Here is a 21,568-nt window from a genome sequence, read left to right as displayed (position 1 = left end):
ACTAATGTGGGAGAAAATACCAGTAGCCTTGATGGTCTTGTTTCAAGTAGCAAAAGATTAAGATTCTTCTTTTGCATTTTCTAATTTATCTCATATGTTCTTCAAAAACAACCAATTTAGCTGCTGTTACGAGTTTCACCTCCTGGATTAATCACCAGTAATCTCAGCAGTGTTGTGCCTGCAACAACCCAGAGCTACTTTTCTCGATGTGAACACAAGCTGGTGCACACTGAGAGGGAAATGATAGTCAGAGCCCTAAGGCTTGATTCTGATAGTTTGTCATCTGGATAGTATTACTTAATTTCCCACTGGGAAGAAACTCATTATTTCTGACTTTATCTCAGCACTGACCTCTGGAATAGTCTTATGAACGGTATTGGTTGGCGTCCACGTTCGCGTTTCTTTTTTCTTGGCATGACATGGATGATCCTAAATGCCAATTAAATACATAACATGTAGTGAGGTCAAAGTTCAAGCAAAAGGATGAATGCACCCAAATGTTCCAAAGATGAGAGTCCTTTTCCCCTTTATTTTGCCACATAGAGGACAATCATTTTGATTTGTTACAGGCTACATTACAGCATTTCCCCACATAACAGATGTTAAATGGAATTAAAGATTTTATTGATAATAGATGACTTTCAAATTCAACAACTAAAGAGTTAGCTTCTACAGTCTAGTAGTACATTTCATTTTAAAGTGAAAATCACCATTTTGTCCATCAGTCACTCAGTAATGAAATGAAAACGTGACTTTTATGTGAATGTATTAAAATGTTGTGAAATGAAATTAAAAATTGAAATTTCTTCTTCACTAAAATATTCAGAACCTTTGATGGCTCACTCAAAATCATTGCCACCCATTTGCTTTACTTCTGAGTTAGAACTTGACTGGAGTCCATCTGTAGCAAACACAATTGACTGGACATAGTTAAGAAAGGCCCACACCCATGTATATAAGGTCCCATGATTCACATTGTATGTCCGGACAAAAACCGAGTCCAAGGAACTCTCTTTAGATTTTTACAACAAAAGGGGGATGTAGGTGAGGATATTTTGTTTCTAAAGCCATGAATGTTCCCAGGAGCACAGTAGTGATAATGATTGTCAAAGTGAAAGGATGGGGACCACCAGGACTTTCTTCCTAGAGTGACCAGGAAAGAAGGACCTTGGTCAGGAAAAGTAAAAGGAACATAACAATCTTTTGCAGGGAAGGAAGAGCCTGGCAGAAGAACAAACATCTCAGTAGCACTCCCCCATTCAGGCCTTTATAGAAGAGTGGCTGGACAGAAAGCGCTGTATAACACACCTGAGAGCAGGAGAAAAAATATTCTCTTTGGTCTGAGACAAAATTGAACCCTCTGGGCAGAACTCCAAGCAACGTGTCTGGTGAACACCAGACAGGACTCATCATCTGACTAATACCGTCCCAGAGGTGAAGCATATCAGAAGTGGTTCACATTTCAGTACAATAATGACCTGAAGCATATGGCCAGGGCAGAGAGGGGTGGCTTCAGGACAAGTCTCTGACTGTCCTTAAGTGACCCAGCCAAAGCCTAGAATTGAACTCCACAAAACATTTGTGGGGGTGTAGAGGGAAGTTCACACATGCGTCCTGTGGTAGATTTGAGTGGAATAGGCTGAATCGCTGTCTTTGTAACCCGTAAAAATCACTGCAGCCTTTGGTTTGAAGGAAGATGCCCAAAAGATCAACGGCTTTCAGCTTGTCTCTTCAGGGGTCGCCACACCAGAACGTGAATTTTTGCCTTTCTTGCCGGAACCCTACCATTTTTTCCGGGCTTGGAACCGGCACCAAGGTGGCCCTTCAAGAAGACTTGAAATGTTGAAATGTTGCAAAAAACATTCTGAAAACATGTTTTTGCTTTGTCATTAGAGAATATTAAGTGTCAAATTAAAGCTGCACACATTAAACAATACCAAAACTTAAAGGATCTAATTACTTTCTGAAGGTAAATCAGGTTTTTAATGATTAATAATCTTCTTAAAGACAGTATTGCATTGTGTTGCACTGACGATATTTCTGATGATTTTGGTATTTGTTTGCTCTGTTCTATTGCAGTTTAATTTTGTAGGAAAGCTGCTGGGGCCGCGGGGAAATTCCATGAAGCGATTACAGGAGGAAACGGGAGTGAAAATGTCCATCCTTGGCAAAGGGTCCATGAGGGATAAAGGCAAAGTAAGGAACATAAAGATTTGTGTTAAAATATAGTTGTTAGGCTCCAAGACATCCATCAAATGGAAATATTTAGAGAAAAACTGCTTTTTGAAATTCTACAGAGCACAGACTAATATTTTAACCAACAATGTCTCAGCTGTAACTGAGATGAATAGCACCCAGAGAAGAATTAATAGCTTCCAGTTGACAAACATATGTAGGAGAAAATATGAACCTTTTTTTTCTGTGGGTTGTTTAATAGCATATTCTGTAACAGTCAATTACGAATGCAATGTAATGAATCTTTTGGCCAAAGTCATTTATCCTGCTGACTTGTGGTCCCCTAGAGCCACACTTATCTGAGCAAGTAGACAGACAGCCTGCTGGATCTGGTGTTCATGCTTCTAACAGGTCACGGTGGGTTGCTATAGTGTTACATTGCTATTATTACTGATTCAGACATCTACACAAGAAAAAAGTCTTGCAGTCTTGCCACCTCTTTGGTGAAACTAGAGCTGCATTTCAATATGTCAAGAACATGTTGAGGGTGAAATAATGCGGAGGCTGCTACAACCACTATCCCTGTGGTTTTAGTTGTCAGCTGTACGTATTAAATGCAGCTTATTCAATAATAAGAAATAAGCAGCCTCACAACAAAGTCCATTTAGTGGCTGTTGTGGAGGTTCCAACTATATCATACTATATTTTGGCCAAGTTGTTATGGGATTGTAGACAGAGATTTAACATACAGTCAAGTCTCAGAGCTACACAAGCAAAAGTATGTGCACCTGACTGTTAAATTATAGAACGAAATAATTTAATAGAGTAAATGATAGCAACATGATTTTTACAAGTAAGAAAGAAATATATTTTTAAAATATAAATTCCACACACACACACGCACACACACACAAACACACACACACATGCACACACACACACACACACACACACACACACACACACACACACACACATCAAATCACCTAAATAAAATTAAAAAATCCTCAATGATTGTGTGGCTTTGTAATTAGAAATGAATACCTTTCACTTGGCTTTTCATTTGAGCCTAATTTTTTAGGCTGAAGGTCATAATTCTGAAAGCACTGGAACATTTCTTTACTATCAAATTTCTGTATGTCTTACCCGATGCAGATTTTCATTTAAAATTCTGGAATAGTGCCATTAAGCCAATTCAGTTTACACATTATGCTGCATTAACTTCTCAGACTGTAAAAACAGAAGTAAAGAGGTGCTAAAATGTTAACAGTGAAATTGTCAGCAACGCAACAGCTTAGTTACTTGCAAGTGCTTAGGATCACACTGTACAGCAGGTATTATGACTTTTCATCATTTACAATTATACATGACCTTTTGTGTTTCACCTGTCTGAGTGAGATACATACTGCAGCAATGAAGGAAAATAATAGACTCGGTTGTCTCAACTTGGTTCTTTTCTGTGTGATATTGATTTTGTGGAACAGGTGACGCCTTAAGGCTGTGACTGAAAGGCTGGCTGCCACCTCAAGTTACCTCCAAGCAATGTGCTACATACATAGCCAAAGTCTCATTACATGTAAAAACACAATGAAAAAACACATTTCAGCCATCTCATCCAGTTTCTCAGTAAGAAGCATCAGTCCAGCTGTAGGGCAATTGAATTTTTTTCATGAGATCAGCCCACCACCTCATTTTAGACCATGTGGTCAATGTTAAACTTTGTGCACATGTATTGGCACAGTTCACATGGTGAAAATGGATAAATATAAGGCATTATATAAAGAAAAACTGCAAGTTTACAGAGATTTGATTTCTAAGTTTAGTATTGATTAAATACAATCATAGCAACTGATGTGTATTTTTGTGCGTGGTTCTGCCACAAAGTTTTGATAAATCTTATTCATGATCGTCTGTATGTTTTTACCTGGTCTATAATGACCTAGGCTTTCTGACAGAGTATGTGATGCCTGCTGAACATTTAAGAGCAATACTTAATTAAGGCTGACATCTCCTGGAGGGTAGAGAATGGGCCTGTGATGCAAGGACAAATGTTTGAATCCCCAGATTGTCTGGGTGAGTAAAGTGTCTGAGTGGCACTCTCGTTCCATTAACCGCCAGCATCAAGGCATCCTTGATGCAAAGCACCCACCACTATTGTTGCAGTGCAGGATAAATAAATGCGGGTTAAAAAAAAAAAAAAAACTCCTTAACTGCCTGATTACTGGTTCAGTGTAGAATTGATTTAAAGATATAACTGGTTCTTTTTAAAACACACTTAGGACACGTACAGATGTATCACAGATCCTTTAAGCCTTTAACACTGGTGTAAAGCTTCAGACAGGACCCCCTCAGGGTCTGGGTTAAGACTTCAGTGTGATGGGCTCTTTATGTCATCAGGTGTTTAAACAGTTTGTAGCAGGGGTTTGGAGTGAGATCTTTTGTTTACTTCAGTGTCTTTTTATAAACTTGGCTTTAACTCTATGCTCTCTACCTAACTAAAACAGTCACTTCACCTTTACATTCATTTTTTGTTTGTTGGTAGTTTGTTTGCCAGACCTTAGATCTTACATATGAATTTCTCCTGCCCTAAAAAAACAAATTAAATTTTCTTACAATCTTATAAAATTCAAAACTCTTCTCTTTTATTACAAGATTCTTTTCTTGTTGTAACAAGATACCTTCATGTTATATCAAGATATTCTTCACATTATTCTGACATACTGAAGTTCCTTATTATAGGAGATACAGTAGTTTCTTATTATTTATTCAGTCGTTATGAGACAGTTGTAATCATAACAGCGTAGCCCAGTCACTGACAATCAGAATACGCGTACAATGATTCCCACAGCTTTAATACACTGTGTGTAAATCATCATGGTATATAACAGCCAATGATGGACTTTGTGTTCATATACCACTTATGTTAAGGTTGGTGAGGACTGGAGCCAGCTGTCACTGTCTATCACAGCATCACTTTATCATCAGCACACACACACACACACACAAAACTAAGATGATGCAGCTACTGCAGCTGTACTGGTGAATGTTAATGGCTGAGTTATGACCAGTAAGTGCTGTATTGATACCAGACCACAGATGTTAACCTGACAACACACCATGACTACATCACCTCATATTATACAGCTCCCCTGGGGTGAATAGTCTCAGCTCTGTGTGTGTATGTTATAATGATAAAGTGATTCTGTGTTTCATAACAATTGGACACCAGAGTCACTGATATGTATTGCCCAAAGTGTAAATGTGAGTGTGAAAGGTTTTTTGTCTATCTCCCCCCTTGTCAGCTCACCCAATTACAGCTAGAATAGACTGCTGCCCCCGTGACCCTGCCGAGGATAAGAGGTTAAAATAATGGATGGATGGATAAATTATGAGCTGTGTGTTTTGATTGTTAGAGGCTAAGCTACATGTTTTTACAATGATAACAGAATAAATATGTGTCTCGTGATAATGAGAAACTAATAATACCAATATTTTGTTATCAAGTAACTGTGTAGCGGTGGTGACAACACGCGTCCATACATGTTATCTGGGAATTTCACAGCAAACCACCCACTGACCAAGACTTTCATCTTTTGTTAATTCTGATTTCAAGACAATGCTAAAACTAGGGCTAAAAAAGTCTACTTACCTTTATCTGGAGCTTTCAACTAAATCTCACAGTCTTCATCAAGGAACAGAGTTCACAGCAGAGGACATTCCCTCCAGGCCTTTTCACAGACATTTTAACTTGTCTTAGTAGGAAACGCATATGTGTAACTAATAGCACAGATAATGGCCCGTACCCTTTGATTGTCCCAGTAAACAGGGCAGTAAACGGCTGCCCTAAAGTGGGATGTTGGCAGCATTAATGGTATTAGTGCACGTGTGCTGGAATGTCTGCTGTGAAAAAAGTATGATATGTCACTGCATATGTTTATTTGTGCTAACTTGATAAACTTTGCAAATGTATTTAACCAATACGTTCCAGGTACGTAGAGTAAACTAAGCCCCTTTCACACATTCACTGGAATCCTGATATTCTTCTAACTTTTTCCGGAGGGGTTGTATCAGAGAACGCAAATGTCCAAGTGAGAAGCTCACTACGTTTTCCTGACTTTATTGTACGTGGCCCCAGTACAGATTCTGGACTATGTGCTTGAGATTGTGCAGCACTCTGCTTTAAATTGTGGAGAAGATGTAAAGTGAGCGAATGTGCATTTTGATGAATTTTCTATAAAAACTCCTTTATACATGCACAACTCTGATGTGCATGTAACAAAAAAAAACAAAAAAAAACTGTTTCTGTGAAGTTGTCTGTGAAGTTGGGCCTGGACATAGCATAGGTCCAGAGCTGATTTCTTCTGACGTTGTCCAGAGTTCATACATTAAACGAGCTTTAGAAAGTAACATGCTACTTTTACATGTTTTTTCACACTAACAAGCAGAAAGGTGTGGTTCTTTGTCTCTTGACTTTTGTTGCATTTTATTTAGGGACCCACCATAGAAAGGGATGCAAACTAAACCTTAAAATCTATCAAAACAACATTGCAACATTTAGCTTTTAAGAAAAATGGTCAAGAAGAGTTCAAAAAATAAATAGTTAAAAAAATACATTTTCTTTGGGTTTTTTCCTGGTACTCTGGTTTCCTCCCGCATTTCAAAGACATGCATGTTAAGTTAATTGGTGACCCTGAGATTGACTAATGCCCTATCTAGGGTGTATCTCTTGCCCAATGACAACTTTAATGTCTGAAATATCCTTGGTTTAGTATATATGTTATAAATATCTGCATAAATAATACCCTTCCTCCAGAAAAAGCTGTACTGTTCAGTTCTATATTTTCAAATATTAACACCTAACATGTTTAGCTAAAATTGTAAACATCGACAGTTATTCCTGCTTAACATCAGCATGTCAGCCTGCATTTAGCTCAAATCACTGCTGTGCCTAAGCAGCTGGCATATAAGCAGAAAGACTAACAAAACTTAGTCCAAGCACCTTTAAAACATTCTTTATGTAGTAAAATGACATAAGTTCTTTTTTATCTATAATGGATTTTTAGTTTTTGTAAAATATAAAATCCACAGGTAATATTTACTTAACATCAGCAGCATTTACCTGCTTTGTTTTATCAACCTACATGTGCAACAAAAAAAACAAAAAAAAAATGGAGACGGAAAATGGACTGCGTCAGTCTTACTCATCATTCAGTAGTGTAATTGCTAAGCAATAATCCAAGCAAGCACTTAATGTGGTACAATGTGGTTCAGCAGAACATTGTATATTTTACCAATTGTAAAAACATGTAAAGGTTAGGGATGTAATCATTTAAAATTTAAGTAGTCTTTTATGGACACCAGTTCTTCATTTGTTTACTTTTTTTCACAGGAGGAAGAATTAAGGAAAAGTGGGGAGGCCAAATACGCCCATCTGAGTAATGATCTTCATGTTTTAATTGAAGTCTTTGCTCCACCTGGAGAGGCTTATTCCCGCATGAGTCACGCTTTGGAAGAGATTAAAAAATTCTTAGTTCCAGTAAGTTTAATATTTGACATTATTTTTTCTTTCTCTTTTTTATTCCTATGAACATCGTGGTTGCTGCTGAACCGATCATTTCTCCAACAGGCTTAAGCAAACATTCCCAGTATGCAGTATTCTGGAGAGTATCCAAGGTTTGTTTACTTGAGTGTAAGATACAGTATGAGCATGTTTTTTTCTCAGCATTACAACACTGCTCTACACTACATGCCCTTACTTACAAATGAAAAATAATGTATTCAGCAATTAAAGTGCAGTATGGAACCACTTGCTGTCTCCAGCATATAGCCTAGAGAACTTAGCAATAATTAATGTGTATGTTGTGTACTCCTGCTGAGTCTAAGCTGTAAATATTAATCAAGCTTTGCAAGTGTGACAAGCCTAATAGAGGAGTTGTGCCGCATGAGTCTACTTTATGGAGTTCATGTGTCTTCCTATACCGAGGCAATGTTCTTACAAGCATGTATGCTCACTGGGCTAGGAGGACGATGATACTGCATCTGCACCGAGCAGTTCATACCCTTCTAAATACAAATTACTTCACACAGTCCTATGGAAACAAGAAATACAAGAGTATTAATCTGTTTCGGTGTGTTAACCTTCACAAAGAATAGTCTATGTAATCAGTGTTTATATCTCCCATATCAGATTTTCTTTGTTTTCAAACTGATGAAAATAGGTGGCAAATATTTCATCAAAAGTCAAGTAAAGGTAAAAAACATATTTTTCCTGTTTCAGGCTTGCTGATAGTTGCTTTAAATGTACTGTTACCTCAGTACAATGAAATTCAAGGGTCGAGAGAGTTTCTTCTTGTTTGCACTCCTGAATGCCTTTCTAAGCTTTCTAACACAACCCCGTAAACCAGTGACTCATCGCCAATTTCTGCAAACAATCTGCATGAAAAAAAAGGCTTGGAAAAATGAAATAAGTCCAACTTGTATTTGAAATAGGCCCAACATTTCAAGATTTTAGAACAACTGATTATTGGTAAGAATGTACCATATGTTTAGTTAGAAATTGGTTTCTAGGATTTTTAACAAATACAAATAATAAGGGCTGAATCCTGCACTGGCCTGACTATAATGTAATACAAGTCCTGTTGGGAATGTTTTCCTAAGCCAAGGGACGAGGGCCCTCATCTTTGAAGTGGAAAATTAACTGTGATAATATTTAAATCTCACATTTGTCGATCTTGTCAATCTGATGCAGCTGTAATTCTTGGATGTTTCCCAGAATTCCAACTTATTGCAGTTCCTAGAGTCTGCAGTCTGTAAAGACATCTGCAGACTCTATGAACCTATATTTCCTAATACCACAGTATGTCACAATACCTAAAGGGCACGTGGCAGCTTTATTATCACACCCACGCACGCGCACAGACACACAAACACACCAAATTGCTGCTTTGTCTGTTTTCTGTTGACTGCATTATCCTGAGGACAGATTATATATTTAAATTGTCCTGTGTGTATATATTGTATTCTAAATTATTCTTATCGAAGTGCATCCACATTTCTCTTTCTCCCATATTTCTTTCTGGTGTACCTGCATGATTGGCTAACACATTTCTTTTCAAATAGATGCACACATTCAATAAGTACAGGCATTTTAGGCTAGACAGCAGTTTGACTCTTTTGTGAAAATCTTCCTGCTGAATTAATAATGCAGGGTACCTAAGAAAGGGACCAGTTCTCTAAGATCTTTCTATGTGAATAAAGGGCTGAAAATCATTACTGTGGAGGACAATGCACTGTTTGCTATATTTGGAAAACCAGTGAGTGGCAGGTGAAGATGGACAATAAAATGCAGTGCTTATTTCTTATAAAGTAGGCCAGTCAAAGCTGAAACTGAGTTGTACCTTGCTGCTTAATCAAAAATTCTATTTCATTTCTTCATGTTGAGAATTAAGAAAACCTAAGACTATTTAGTGAAAACATTACTTCGTCCATCAAATTGACTTATTATTTTATTGATCATGAATAAACCAGATGACATATATATGATATATGATCCTATCATGTTTCTGTTTTAATGTTAGACTCCTCTACTCATGCTGAATCGTGAAACTTGCAGCATATGGGATTTAATCGAGGTAAACACTGTGGACAGTCACGATTGTACTGCATATCTCCTGCTGCCCTCAGAAGGGGAAACATTTCATATAGTCAAGATCAGTTTAATTGATAAAATCGACGCAGACCCTTCTAGGTGTGCAGCGTGCGCTACGTGTGCACTGCATTTGAAACCAAAATACACAAGGTATGTACAAAGATGGAGCGGCCGGGACACGCCATGCCTATTGGGGAGCATCAGTCCTCAAAGCTTTTTGGCCAGTTTGACATGTTGAATTACAATACAACTTGTACGTGTACTGTTGTTGTATTTACCTCACATATCCTCCATTAGAAGTAGTTATAAGCCATCTTTGGTGAGTGAGTGGTGTGAAAATGGTAGCTAATGGTGCTTTGTTTATACATACGCAGCCCCAGGTACTTTGCTTTCTTTTCCTTTCATGCAAGTGTAGAATGTGTAGCACTACATGCTTATCGTTTTGTCATCTTTGCGGCTCAGAAGAAGCTGACGTGACTTGATACAGCAGTTAATCTTCGCCTGACCTAGTTCTTTGACGTTGTCTTGGTGTGTCATGGCCTTGAAAAGAAACTGCCTTCCTTCCGAAAGTATGCTGTTTCCACCAACCACAAAAAATTATAAAAAAGTAGATCATAATTTTTCATATCATGTAGCAGCTATACTAAATGTTACACCGAGACGTAGTATGTAGACCCTTCAAAGTTTCACACGAGGCCGGTTGGGATGAACAATGGCTCCCAAAACACAGGATGGTCACATAAGAGACTGGAGACTTCGATTCCTTAGCATCATGACACGAGTTTGGGAAGTACTGATTGTTAGAGCATGTTGCACCTTTGTTTTACTAAACCTAACCTACTTAATGTACCCCTGATGGTTTTGTGCCTAACCACAACCAAACCTCTGTGGGCGCACGTTGTAAATCCTTTTTGAGTGATTAGAGCCAAAGACAAGTCTGAAACTGGTGACATTTTGGCTCCATTGTAAGGAACGTTAATGTCCAGTAGTGTAATAGTAAATGGGGTGCGATTTCAACAGAAGCCTGCCTCTGTACGTGGCAGCAATGCTTGGCACAGATGAACCTTTGTGGGTGTTAAGGTTGGAGGACATTTTGCTAAAACACAGGTCGGAAAGCTGATGTCACTCTGGTCATTTCAGTTTAATCAGCAGCTTCTTTCTCACTGAAATAACCTACGTTATCTATTGCACAACTAAGCAGCAAAGCCTAGAACATGAGGTTTTAGCATATTTTCACGAGGCATCACCCTCTTAATATCGCAGCCTAAATGCGCTGAATGGTCGTGTGTAACAGCTCTGTGCTCTGGCGTCATGACATGTCTGTCCTGCTGCCTTAACAGGCTGCAGACATGTAATGAGGTAAACAGAAAAGTTTGATAAGAATGCTGTTGGTCATTTTCATTTAAATGTACAGACTTGTTTACTGATGTACTGATATTGGTTGTTTTATTTTAATTTCTGTATTTAAAAGTCATCTATTGGTTTAAGGGTGTTTAATTGAATCATTTATTAAACTTTTAGGAACCTTTCATCATTAAGCACCACGTGTGTTTTTGTGAACTTGCTGATAGAATTTACTTTACTCATGTTGTCCCAGCAGAGTGATGCAGCTTCAGGAAAAGACGCAAAACCAACAACTTGCCTGGCACTGCTTTAGTAGATAAACATCACCTGGTTTTTCCTCTCACCTTTGCACTGTGGGCTGTGTTTGGCTCATAAATACACAGCCAGGCAAAGCTCTTTTCAAGGTCTGGGTGCACGGGGCTGATTGTTATAATCAGTAGTTAAAGGCAACGTCTCTCTGATCGCTCTCTCAGCTTTGTCCCCTTCTCATTCTCTCTCGCTCATTCACTAAATAATATATGCTCTATACCACAGATAGCAAGCCAAGGGATTCACAATAAACTTTAAGCAAAACATTTCCTTAGTAATTTGGGGAAGGTTTAGCCTGCTCTATAAATCTTCAGATTGAACTTTGATACTACTCGAATGAATAACGATATTTCTTTGACGTGATTCGTGTCTTATTTTAAATCCCACACACACCACAGTTCTGGTGTCAAAATGTTTCAGGACATTAGCCAAATTGCCTCACTATGTATCTGGTATCTGTTAATATCTGGAAAGTGTGACACAAGTAGTGTTTGAGGAGACTTCGAGATCTGATTGATACATCAGTGTGGATACACTTCAGATATGTCTCCAATCTTGACAATACCACAAGAGCCATCTGTCAGTATCAACAGAGACAGATGTTTTGTGCCTCTGGTGGAGACTGGCAGGTGCACCTTGCTGTTTACCTTATTTGTGTGTTTATTGCTGTGAGTGTAATATGCTGGTGGGGATCACTTTAGCAGTAATTTATCAACATGGATGTACCGCCTTGCTAATACTGTTAGCATTTCATTTTTTTGTGTACAATGACTTACGATCTCAGGCGGTATTGCTGCATTTGTGGAAAAAAGTTGTAAAAAGTATTTACACAGGGAGCTGTGCAAGCTCTGTCACCCCAATTCCGTGTTGAATGGAGCCAAATATACAAAAATCTGGAGGTGTGGAAGTAGAGAGGTGATCTATTCCAGATCTCCGTAGTTTACAATGCATCTTTTATCATCTTAATAGACTGTATTCTCTGACTAAACAAGTATGGAGAATTTATAGACTAAAAAACACTGCCTTGATTATTCGAACATTTCACAGGATGGCCATTGGTGGAATACTTTTCTTAATGTGCAAGACGTCTGTGTTCAGCTCCATAAGGTAGAGAGTACCAGGGTAAGATGACTCTTAGAGGCCTGTATGAGTCCAGCTGCTGTACAACACTGACGGCCCACCAGGAAACCTCCGAGTGCTCCAGTGCCCAATCTACCCCTGCTGATGTGACATTATGCTTCAGAAACCAAACTAAACTCAAAGTAAAGCAGCAGAATAGAAACACAGGGGCTGTCTCCCACAATGTCACAATGTGCACTTAAGTGACTTACACTGCGGGTTGCAGCTATAGTTTGAATCTGCAACTTGTGCTTATTTCTTCTCTTTAGTTATACCAAGCTCTCATCTATCTTTGAACAAAAACTTAAATGGGCTCCGTCTTCCACCGAAGTAAAATTAATTTTAATGTGGCATATCCCCATGATGTCTAAAAATAAATGTCTTACCCCTATAATTTAACAAAACTTGCTTCCCACTGAGCTCCTACTGAGCCCAGATCTACAAAACAGGAAATATGAATGCATTTACTTTGATATAAAAAAACTGGTACATTGTGTAGACAAATTTTATATATATATATATATATATAAAAGCTGTTACTATTGTACATACAGGCTGAGAGACAAGCTGTTTAGCAAACAGGATGACACCATTGCTTGAACAATATACAGTATGAGGCAGTGGGATCCTAATGAAGAAGCTTGGCCGTGATTGGTCAGTAAGTGTGAAGCAGATTAGATTTTCTATCTACAACTTTGATAGTTGTAGATTCACATGTGCTATGTGCTTTTTGCATCAGGACATAATATACCACTACTACTCTCCTTTCGGCTTATCCCGTGAGTTCGGGGTCGCCACAGCGGATCATTGTCCGCATGTTGATTTGGCACAGTTTTTACGCCGGATGCCCTTCCTGACGCAACCCTCCCCAATTTCTACCGGGCTTGGACCGGCACTGCATCGCTGGGGAGGGGGAATGGGCTGTTAGGGGTTCAGGGTCTTGCCCAGGGACACTTTGACATATAGCCAAGGCCGGGGATCGAACCACTCACCCTGTGGTCCGTAAGCAACTGCCTTTACCAACTGAGCTATAACCGCCCATTCAGGACATAATATACCACTGCCATGTCTAAAATATGAGTTTGTGAAACCATATGTCCTCACAACTAAAAGTGCACTAAAAAGGAGAGATACAAGAAAAAGATGTGTCGAGAAAGAGGCAAAGGAAATGTGTTTTTAGAGACAAATCCTTTTCTCTGAACCACCTGATTATGGTTCAAAATTAATTAAATCCGATCACTTTGACCAGTGAAGTGTTTTTTTATCACAACTTGATCAACTGGAGCGTCCAATCACAGGTTTTCATGATCTGTGTCTGTCTCCTAAAAGCATGAGGTTGTGTTTCCTTGCTTATCTCTCCTCACACCTCGCGCCTCACTCATTATCCCACAGAGCATTATAAGATGTTTTTTGACGTCCTTCACCATGGAGGACCAGATCAATTTCTGGAGCAAGTGAAGATCAGGGAGTGAAAAATTATTATAGAGACTGGAGATTACTGTACCTATACATTATCACTGAATTCGCGGCTGTGTCCTTCTAAGAAACCTGTGCATCTGCACCACGTTTGTCAACACAACAATTTTCGACCATGTTATTAATCCAACAAAAAAAACCTGATTTATTCAAAAGCTGATTGAGGTCTATTTTTTTTCAACCTCTAAGGCACATTGTACAAAACTGCTGATTTAATTTTTATATGGATGTTTCCCAGAAAAATAATTATAGGAGCAGTCTTTTCATGTCTGGTCCTGTAGCTAAAAGGCAGCAGAGTGACTTGTATCCCTGGTGTCTTCATCTGAAAACTCTTCAGCTCTGTGAAGGGCATTGTGCTGTGTATAAGGTCATGCATGGTCAGAATTCATCTGAGTGAGCAAACAGTCTGACCTGAGAAGCCTCGGCATGGGGTTTATCCCTGTTTACTCATGTTGACGCCTCTGTCAACAGTCGACTTTTACAAGCTCTGGCTGATTTGTTGTGCTTTGAATAAGCTGCCAGTTTTCCAATTAAAAGCTCTGCCAGTCTCCTTCAAACCAGCCGAATGCTGTAGGCCTTATTAGTTCATTAACACGACGAGCACATGTGTGCGCTGTGTGTGTTAAATGTCTTGGAAATCTACCAAGAGGATTTCTTTCATTTTTCATCCTTGACATGTAGGTGTCAAAAATTTCAGTCTCAAAACCTGTGCGTCATATAGTTTACGATTTACATCCACTCTAAATTAAGATCTGTGATAATGTGACATTTTTCCTATACAAACAATTTCAATGTTTGCATGTACAAATTATTGGGAGGGCAAACACTTTACTCAGATCAGCGTGGTACTAGTTCAGTTAAGGCTGGGGACCTTTCCTGAAAAACTTCTTCAAAATAAAATATATGTCCTTATATCCTTCAATTGTATGATACTTCATTGGCAGTAAAACAATTTATTCCAGGAGTTTGATATATATAGAATATAAAACTATAAAACTGTCTGGTCATGGAGCACCACAATGCACTGTCAAGATAGTTGGGTTTTAAGATAGTCTATAAAAACACCTCACTTGAAATAATGATTTGACACACACAAGGAGTTATTTTTTACCCTTAGACAATAAATGCGTGTTCCGTTTTTGGTGTTCTTGAGAATTATTTAGATCTAACAATAGATTTTCATTCGAGATTTGATTACATTCAGATAAATTTAAAATGACAGTCTATGCAAATCACAGAGTGGGCAAATACTCCGCTGTGATATCCACATGACTAACTGTGGTGTAGGTGGGCTTAGAAATAAAATATAATGGAAATACACAGAGGGGAGTTTGAAGTAGGGCGTAAAAAAGAAAAGGTGACACTAATTCACAGAATATTAGATTATACTGTATTTGTGAGAACTCGCACACCCATTAACATTATCTATTCCTTCACTACTCAATGCACTTTGGACAGAATCAGATCTCATGAATCAATGTGCAGTTAATTTACTGGTTGGAATATTTCTCCCAGAGTGATGTCATTCACTTAAAAGCAATAATGGATGTGGACTGTCAGAAAATGTTTTTAACTCTTATGCTGCTTCACATTTCTGAAAACTAACTTAAAGCTGAAACAGTTTTAACTTTGCGCAAAATAATCTCTACGTTTGCATTTTTTTTTCTAAATATGCTTTTTGGAAGTTACAAAACGTCTCTGTCAAACCCATTGACATCCAGAGAAAGCAGTTGTGGCCTCCTTTCCATTACAAAAACATTTCCCTCGGTGTAGCAAATCTTGTGGGCTTGGCTTAACTGTTTCTACGAAATAAGCCTGTTTATCTGTCTGCAATGACAAGATAATGAATACTGCTTTGTCCACTCTCTTATCTGCTGTGTAATGATCCGTATCATGTTTGATAACAGGTTGAGAAAAATGCTTTGGAATCACAAGATAACAATATTCCACACAAAGTTGTTGAAACTGTCAATTACAGGCAGTGTGCTGACAAAATAAAGAATATATTTCTCTTGCCTTAAAGTGGGAAAAGGTTTTTATAATTTCATTTCCTTTTATGTCCACCATCTTTTCAACTGAAAGGTTTGTGAGATTGAGTCTTGTTCTGATTTTGTCTTTTAGCCACCTAGAATCATGCAAATGTACTGCTAACAATAAATTCACATAGCTTCCGAACAATTCATTGTCATTTTGTTATTTGCTAAACTCTCCCCTGTGTGTTGTGTCCAAACATAAGCGTAGACAATATTCTTCGTTGAGCATTCACCACTAGCACCGTGTGTCAGGATAATTGTAATTGACATTTGCTGCTGCTGAGAGCATCTGTTGCAGTCAGGAAACAAATGTTCTTTTTACAGGCTGTATTTTGTACTCGCAGGACTACAACGATGAGATCAGACAGGAGCAACTGAGAGAGCTCTCCTTGTTGAATGGCTCTGATGAATCAAGCAGAGGGAGGAGGGCACAAGGGAGGAGTGTACGACCAGCAAGCGCAATATCCACAAGGTAAAATTATGAATTTCAAGTTAAGACGTTTGAGGTTCTGAAAGAGAAAATATGAAAATCTTCCCGTAAAATGACTTTCATTGCTGTAAAAGCAAATTCTATCTGAAGCTAGTATTTTTGTTTTCAACATAACAGATTTTCCAATGCGTACAATACACAGTATATTATCAGGAGGCTTGAAAAGGATACAACAAATTAAAGACAACCAATAATCATGAATCAAACTCCATGCGATTCATTCCAACGTATGCACCCATCATCAAGGTTGTTGTTTTTGTTGATGGTGTTGTTTTGTAAACATCCCCTGGTGGCTGCTTGTTGTCACCGGTTATGCAATATTCCCCATGATAATTCCGCAACGTAATCCCCAAAACGCACATCTGAATTTAAAGGGTGTTCACTGTGATATAAAAAACGTTTTACTTCAGGAGGGTTTTTTTTGATGTAGGCAGGACCAGCTACAGCAAAACGTAATGTTACAGACCATTTGGCTGGCTTAGCCATGCATGCAGCTGCTCATGAGAAATGCCTGCCTCTGCCAGCCTTCTTTACAGTTCGTTTTTAGAGCAAATTGTCTGTAATCTACCTGGGCCGTAGCGATCCCTCAGGAATAAGCAGGTACGGTTTTCCATGGCAGCTTGGCCTAATTCAAGCAGCACATGCAGATGAGCTAAATCCAGCAGTAACATGGGACACTCCCAATTTAAAGTCAACACCACTTCCCTACACAGATTTGCTCCTTATGGCACCCCGATAAGCGATTATTGTAAATCTCCATGAAAAATATGCACCAGTAATTCCCCTTTGAGTGTATGTATTTTTGGATGACAATAGCCTGTTACCTAGTGAAGGATGTGCCAAAGGACGAAGGGTATCCTAGTCCACCTACATCATGCTGCTGTTAAAATGTAAGTTAGCACACAATAGACAGCTTCGCATTGCTAAACCCATCCTGCAGTCCCAGCAGTGTTTGTGTGATCCTACTGCGGACAATTGCACTTTCATAAAAGAAACAATTGATCTTAAATTCCCCATGCCTGCCCATGTCCTTCAGCCTATAAATACCTTACTGATCAGCACTAAATAAGTCTTTACTCCCTTTGAAACTACAAGCTGAGTGTACTGAGGAGATTGAGACAGATGGAGATGTGACACTGCTCCATCACGTTATTGAAATAACAATGCTGCATCCCACAGGCATGTTTGTAGAGCAGGAAAAGACATAAAGTGACACTCCGCACCCATGTGATCATTACACAATCTACCTCAGTGCCAGCAGAGGTTATACTAATCTTGTGTTTCACCCGAGCATGGAGTGCGACAGCCACCAACTGAGGCAGGCTGCACGTACGCTGCGATAAGAGGGATTTAACAGATTTCTTACAGCCTTAACTTCACTTTCCACTAAAATCATCATGGCTTATTTACAGACGTTACAGAGTAATAGTCTTAGGGCATTCTTGATGCCATGTTTGTCTGCTTGTTTGTTCTACCAGGGGCCACAGAGGCACAGGAAGAAGTGCAGCAGCACCTCGGGGGACAGCAGCAACGACACACGGCAAACTTCCCACGACTGTTGTAACGAGGGAGGTACGAGCTGCGAGAGCCAGGGGGGCAGCAGGGAGCTCTGAATACAGGCCCCCGCTGTTAGCAGTCACACATGAATCATATGACGACTATGTAAGTCCAATCCTCTTTGCACACACTCAAAACTGAAGTTGATAGTTCTGTGTAAATCTGACTTTGTTTAATCTCTTTTTACATGTGATCTGGAGGAGTCTCTCTTTACACGGAGAGGCAGAAATATTTGAAAATATAGTGCAAGGAAATTATTACATCATATTTTTCTTTGACTAACTGCACATTTGAGGCAGCTTTTGGAATCATTAATGTTACCAACATTAAAATCAACTTGCGGGATTTCAAGTTTACTTTAGCATCAGAAATCCATCTCAGTTCCTTCAGTCAGGGCATCATTTTCTTTTCTTCGCATTTGTTCATGTCTTAGAAACAAACAAAGCCATCTAACATGCTGTGTGTGGCCGTGTAGCAGCAAACTGAATTACCATAAATTATGCTACTTGATTTAAGTAATGCATTCATTTTTTTTTCTTTCAAAAGTAAAATTTGCTTTGAAAAAACAAAACAACTTTATCTTTAAGATGAAGCATTCTCATTGATACAGTGAAATGCTATTCAGCATTTAGAGTACAAAATTCAGTAATAAATGTTCCAGTGCTCTCGGCCAGCCCTAAGGCACCCTGGGGTGCTTTGAGAAACATTGAGATAGAGTTAAGATTTTAGTTGGCAGAAACCTTTGCTTTTGTGACATCAGAAATTGAACTCCATAGGACTATTGATAAGGAAACTTGTTTTGGCGTAATTTAAACTGGGGCACGTGTGTGTAAAATAAACATGCCGAACCAATTGCAGCTGTCTGGGGGGAGCAACAGCATTAAAGTAAATCTGGTTTGTAGTTAACTAAAGTGTATAAAACACCAATATGGTCTTGTAAAGGGAATATATTCAGTGATACATATACTATAAAAACACATATGTGCTCCAGGTCAGTTTTATATTGGCTATAAATGTAAAGTACCTATGTATGATGACAGGCACAAGCAGGTGATGCTCTGAGTTGTAAGCAGCTGCTCCATTAACATACAAAAAAGATTGATCCACTTGGTGCTGTCGCTAGTGTGTTGACCAGTGCCCCATACCAGATTATTTCACTTGCTAGGATTTATTTTATGTTTATATATATATTCAAGGCCCAAGTTAAGGACAAGCTTGCTTGTCCTGTGATCTTAAAAATTTCTCAAGGTCATTTTGAAAAGACTATACAAGGTGAGCTCAAAGTTTCAGCCAAATGAAAAAAGGCAACACTTTTACCAGCCTATTTCCTCAGAGCCTTCCTGCTAAGCAAAGCCCCCATGTGTGCTGGCAATTGAAGATTGGGCTGTCTGCATGGGGAAATGCACAAGCGCAGTCTCATTACCAAACCAAATTGAGTTCTGATGTAGAGCCTGTGTATTTCTGAGGAGTGAGAAAGCGAGGCATTTCTTCTCTTTGTAATTGGAGGTTGGAGAGGAGGATGGGAGCACAGAGACTAGGGGATTATGGAAAGATGAGTTTATCCTGAACATTTTCTTTCCTCATATCTCACTTTGCTATTTTTTTTTACATCTACAACATTACGCAAGACCGCTTTACACAAAGTCCACATTTTTTGTTGTTACCTATTGACTTTTCAGTCATTGAATACATACGATACTGTAAGGGGCTCGAGTCCTGCACTGTACAGTCTAGTTGAACACAATAATAGATCTGCAGCAGCAGATGTGTCTTTGTTGCCACATCCTGTGTTGGGAAATATGTGCTATAGTGTGTATGGGTATGGTGTGGATTTCTCCAAAGGCAGTTGACTGATGGACTCAGTCAGACTGTCATTCTGTCTCATAAAAGTGATACCGTGACAAAGTCCATAATTGTACCTAATCGAGGGTGGTATTGATTTAAAATTTCAGTGGAAAGCATGAGGAAGCTGGTTGTTATCGTGTATCACAGTTTGCTTTATAATTTATGAATGTAATGTTTTCTCTTTATCTGTCTCACCTTGCTGTATCCTTTACTCCATCACTCACTTGTCTTTGTTCCTCTCAGAGTGTGGCTCTTCGTGCAATGACTGAAGTTATCTTTTACTATTCAGATGTGCAGAGTGTTGCCCAGCGTGTTTTTGCCAAAAGCAAAAACACATTTTTAGTTTTCCTAAGCGCTGTTTGCTGTTGCTCTGTAAAAGAGTTCAAGGACAAATTGACAAAGATCTTTTCATGAAAGAAATTAAAGGATAATGCTATTGATATTTTATATTCTGATACTGTCATTTGAAAAATAAAATCAACAATTTATTCATGCTGCTAGCAATTATTATTATTTTTGCACCTCGGCCTTCAGTGGCCTTCATTATAATGAACCATTGTAGTTGGGCATTGTAGTTTATTTCTGTTCCATTCCATGTAAGACTGCTGTGCTGACTTTCATGTAAATGTGGCCAGGCTGGCAATAAGACATGTATCACATATCACATTGCCATTATATTAATGTAAAGAGGTGCAGGTTTGAGTGGGGTTTTAATTAGCAGTAACTGGGCCCTTGTACACCTCTCTTTGCATGTTCTCCCCGGTTCTGTTTGGATTTTTATGTGCTTCAAAAGACATGCAAACTGTTAATAAGTGACTCTAAAGCATTCACGAATCCACGAGTATGCATTTGTGTGTGTGTGTGCGTGTGTGTGGGAGTGTGTTTGGGATTGTGACCTGTGCAGGTACATCCCACTCTTCCCCAATGTCATATGGGTTTTTACTCCAGTCCCCCCTTGAGATGCTCCAGGATGAGTGGATGTAGTTAATGGATGGATGGATATTAGTAAAAAACAATGGGTAATTATTGGGGGGAAAGTGTCAGGCTTTGAAGCAAACCCCGTTATCTAAACTCTGGACATGGATTACCATCACCAAAAGAAATCTTTTTAGTTGCATGACTAAAGCCTTGAGCATCATGGCATTTTTCATTTGCATTGTCCTTTGCTTTTAAGCCCAGTCAAGACAACATGTTATTAAGAGTGTTGTAGAGTCTTCAGCCAGATTTGCATAAGACAGCTTATTCATAGCCAGCACATATACATTAAAGTTGTGTATGCATCATGTATATTGCAGTCATTGCGTTTATTGAATGACAGACTGTTGTTTTATGCTCGCTGTGGGTTGATGTTGCTATGAACATTTGCTATGTTTGTGTGACACAGGATATCATGTAATATTTGGTTCCTACAGAGACTGTAATGATTAATGGACCAAGCTGTTGATGTCATAAGACTAATACAGTGACAGTGAACATTATAGGGCCTCTTAAAGGATAGCAACTCTTCAGAAGTGATGTGGATTGTAGTGCTTTACTATAGGGGAAGGTTGAGATGGTTCAACAAGTAGAAAT

General features: G+C 38.8%; 1 protein-coding gene across 7 annotated transcripts in view; it reads left to right on the top strand.

The window, feature by feature from the left end:
• Positions 1 to 21,568, top strand: part of khdrbs2 (KH domain containing, RNA binding, signal transduction associated 2) — a 68,032-nt gene that overhangs the window by 20,956 nt on the left and 25,508 nt on the right. For 5 of the 7 annotated variants that reach the window (XM_067522790.1, XM_067522782.1, XM_067522817.1 and 2 more), the window contains exons 3-6: positions 2,080 to 2,196; positions 7,565 to 7,711; positions 16,449 to 16,576; positions 18,073 to 18,256. In XM_067522790.1, the coding sequence (XP_067378891.1) occupies positions 2,080 to 2,196; positions 7,565 to 7,711; positions 16,449 to 16,576; positions 18,073 to 18,256 (576 nt within the window). Of the gene's footprint in view, positions 1 to 2,079; positions 2,197 to 7,564; positions 7,712 to 7,801; positions 7,849 to 16,448; positions 16,577 to 18,072; positions 18,257 to 21,568 lie in introns of all 7 variants that reach the window. The other 2 variants (XM_067522826.1, XM_067522833.1) reach the window with 2 other exon arrangements.

The sequence above is a fragment of the Channa argus genome, chromosome 1 (genome assembly GCF_033026475.1).
Source record: "Channa argus isolate prfri chromosome 1, Channa argus male v1.0, whole genome shotgun sequence".
Classification (NCBI taxonomy): Eukaryota; Metazoa; Chordata; class Actinopteri; order Anabantiformes; family Channidae; genus Channa; species Channa argus.
Note: the sequence above shows the minus strand (reverse complement) of the source record. Positions and strands in the feature narration are given on the sequence as shown.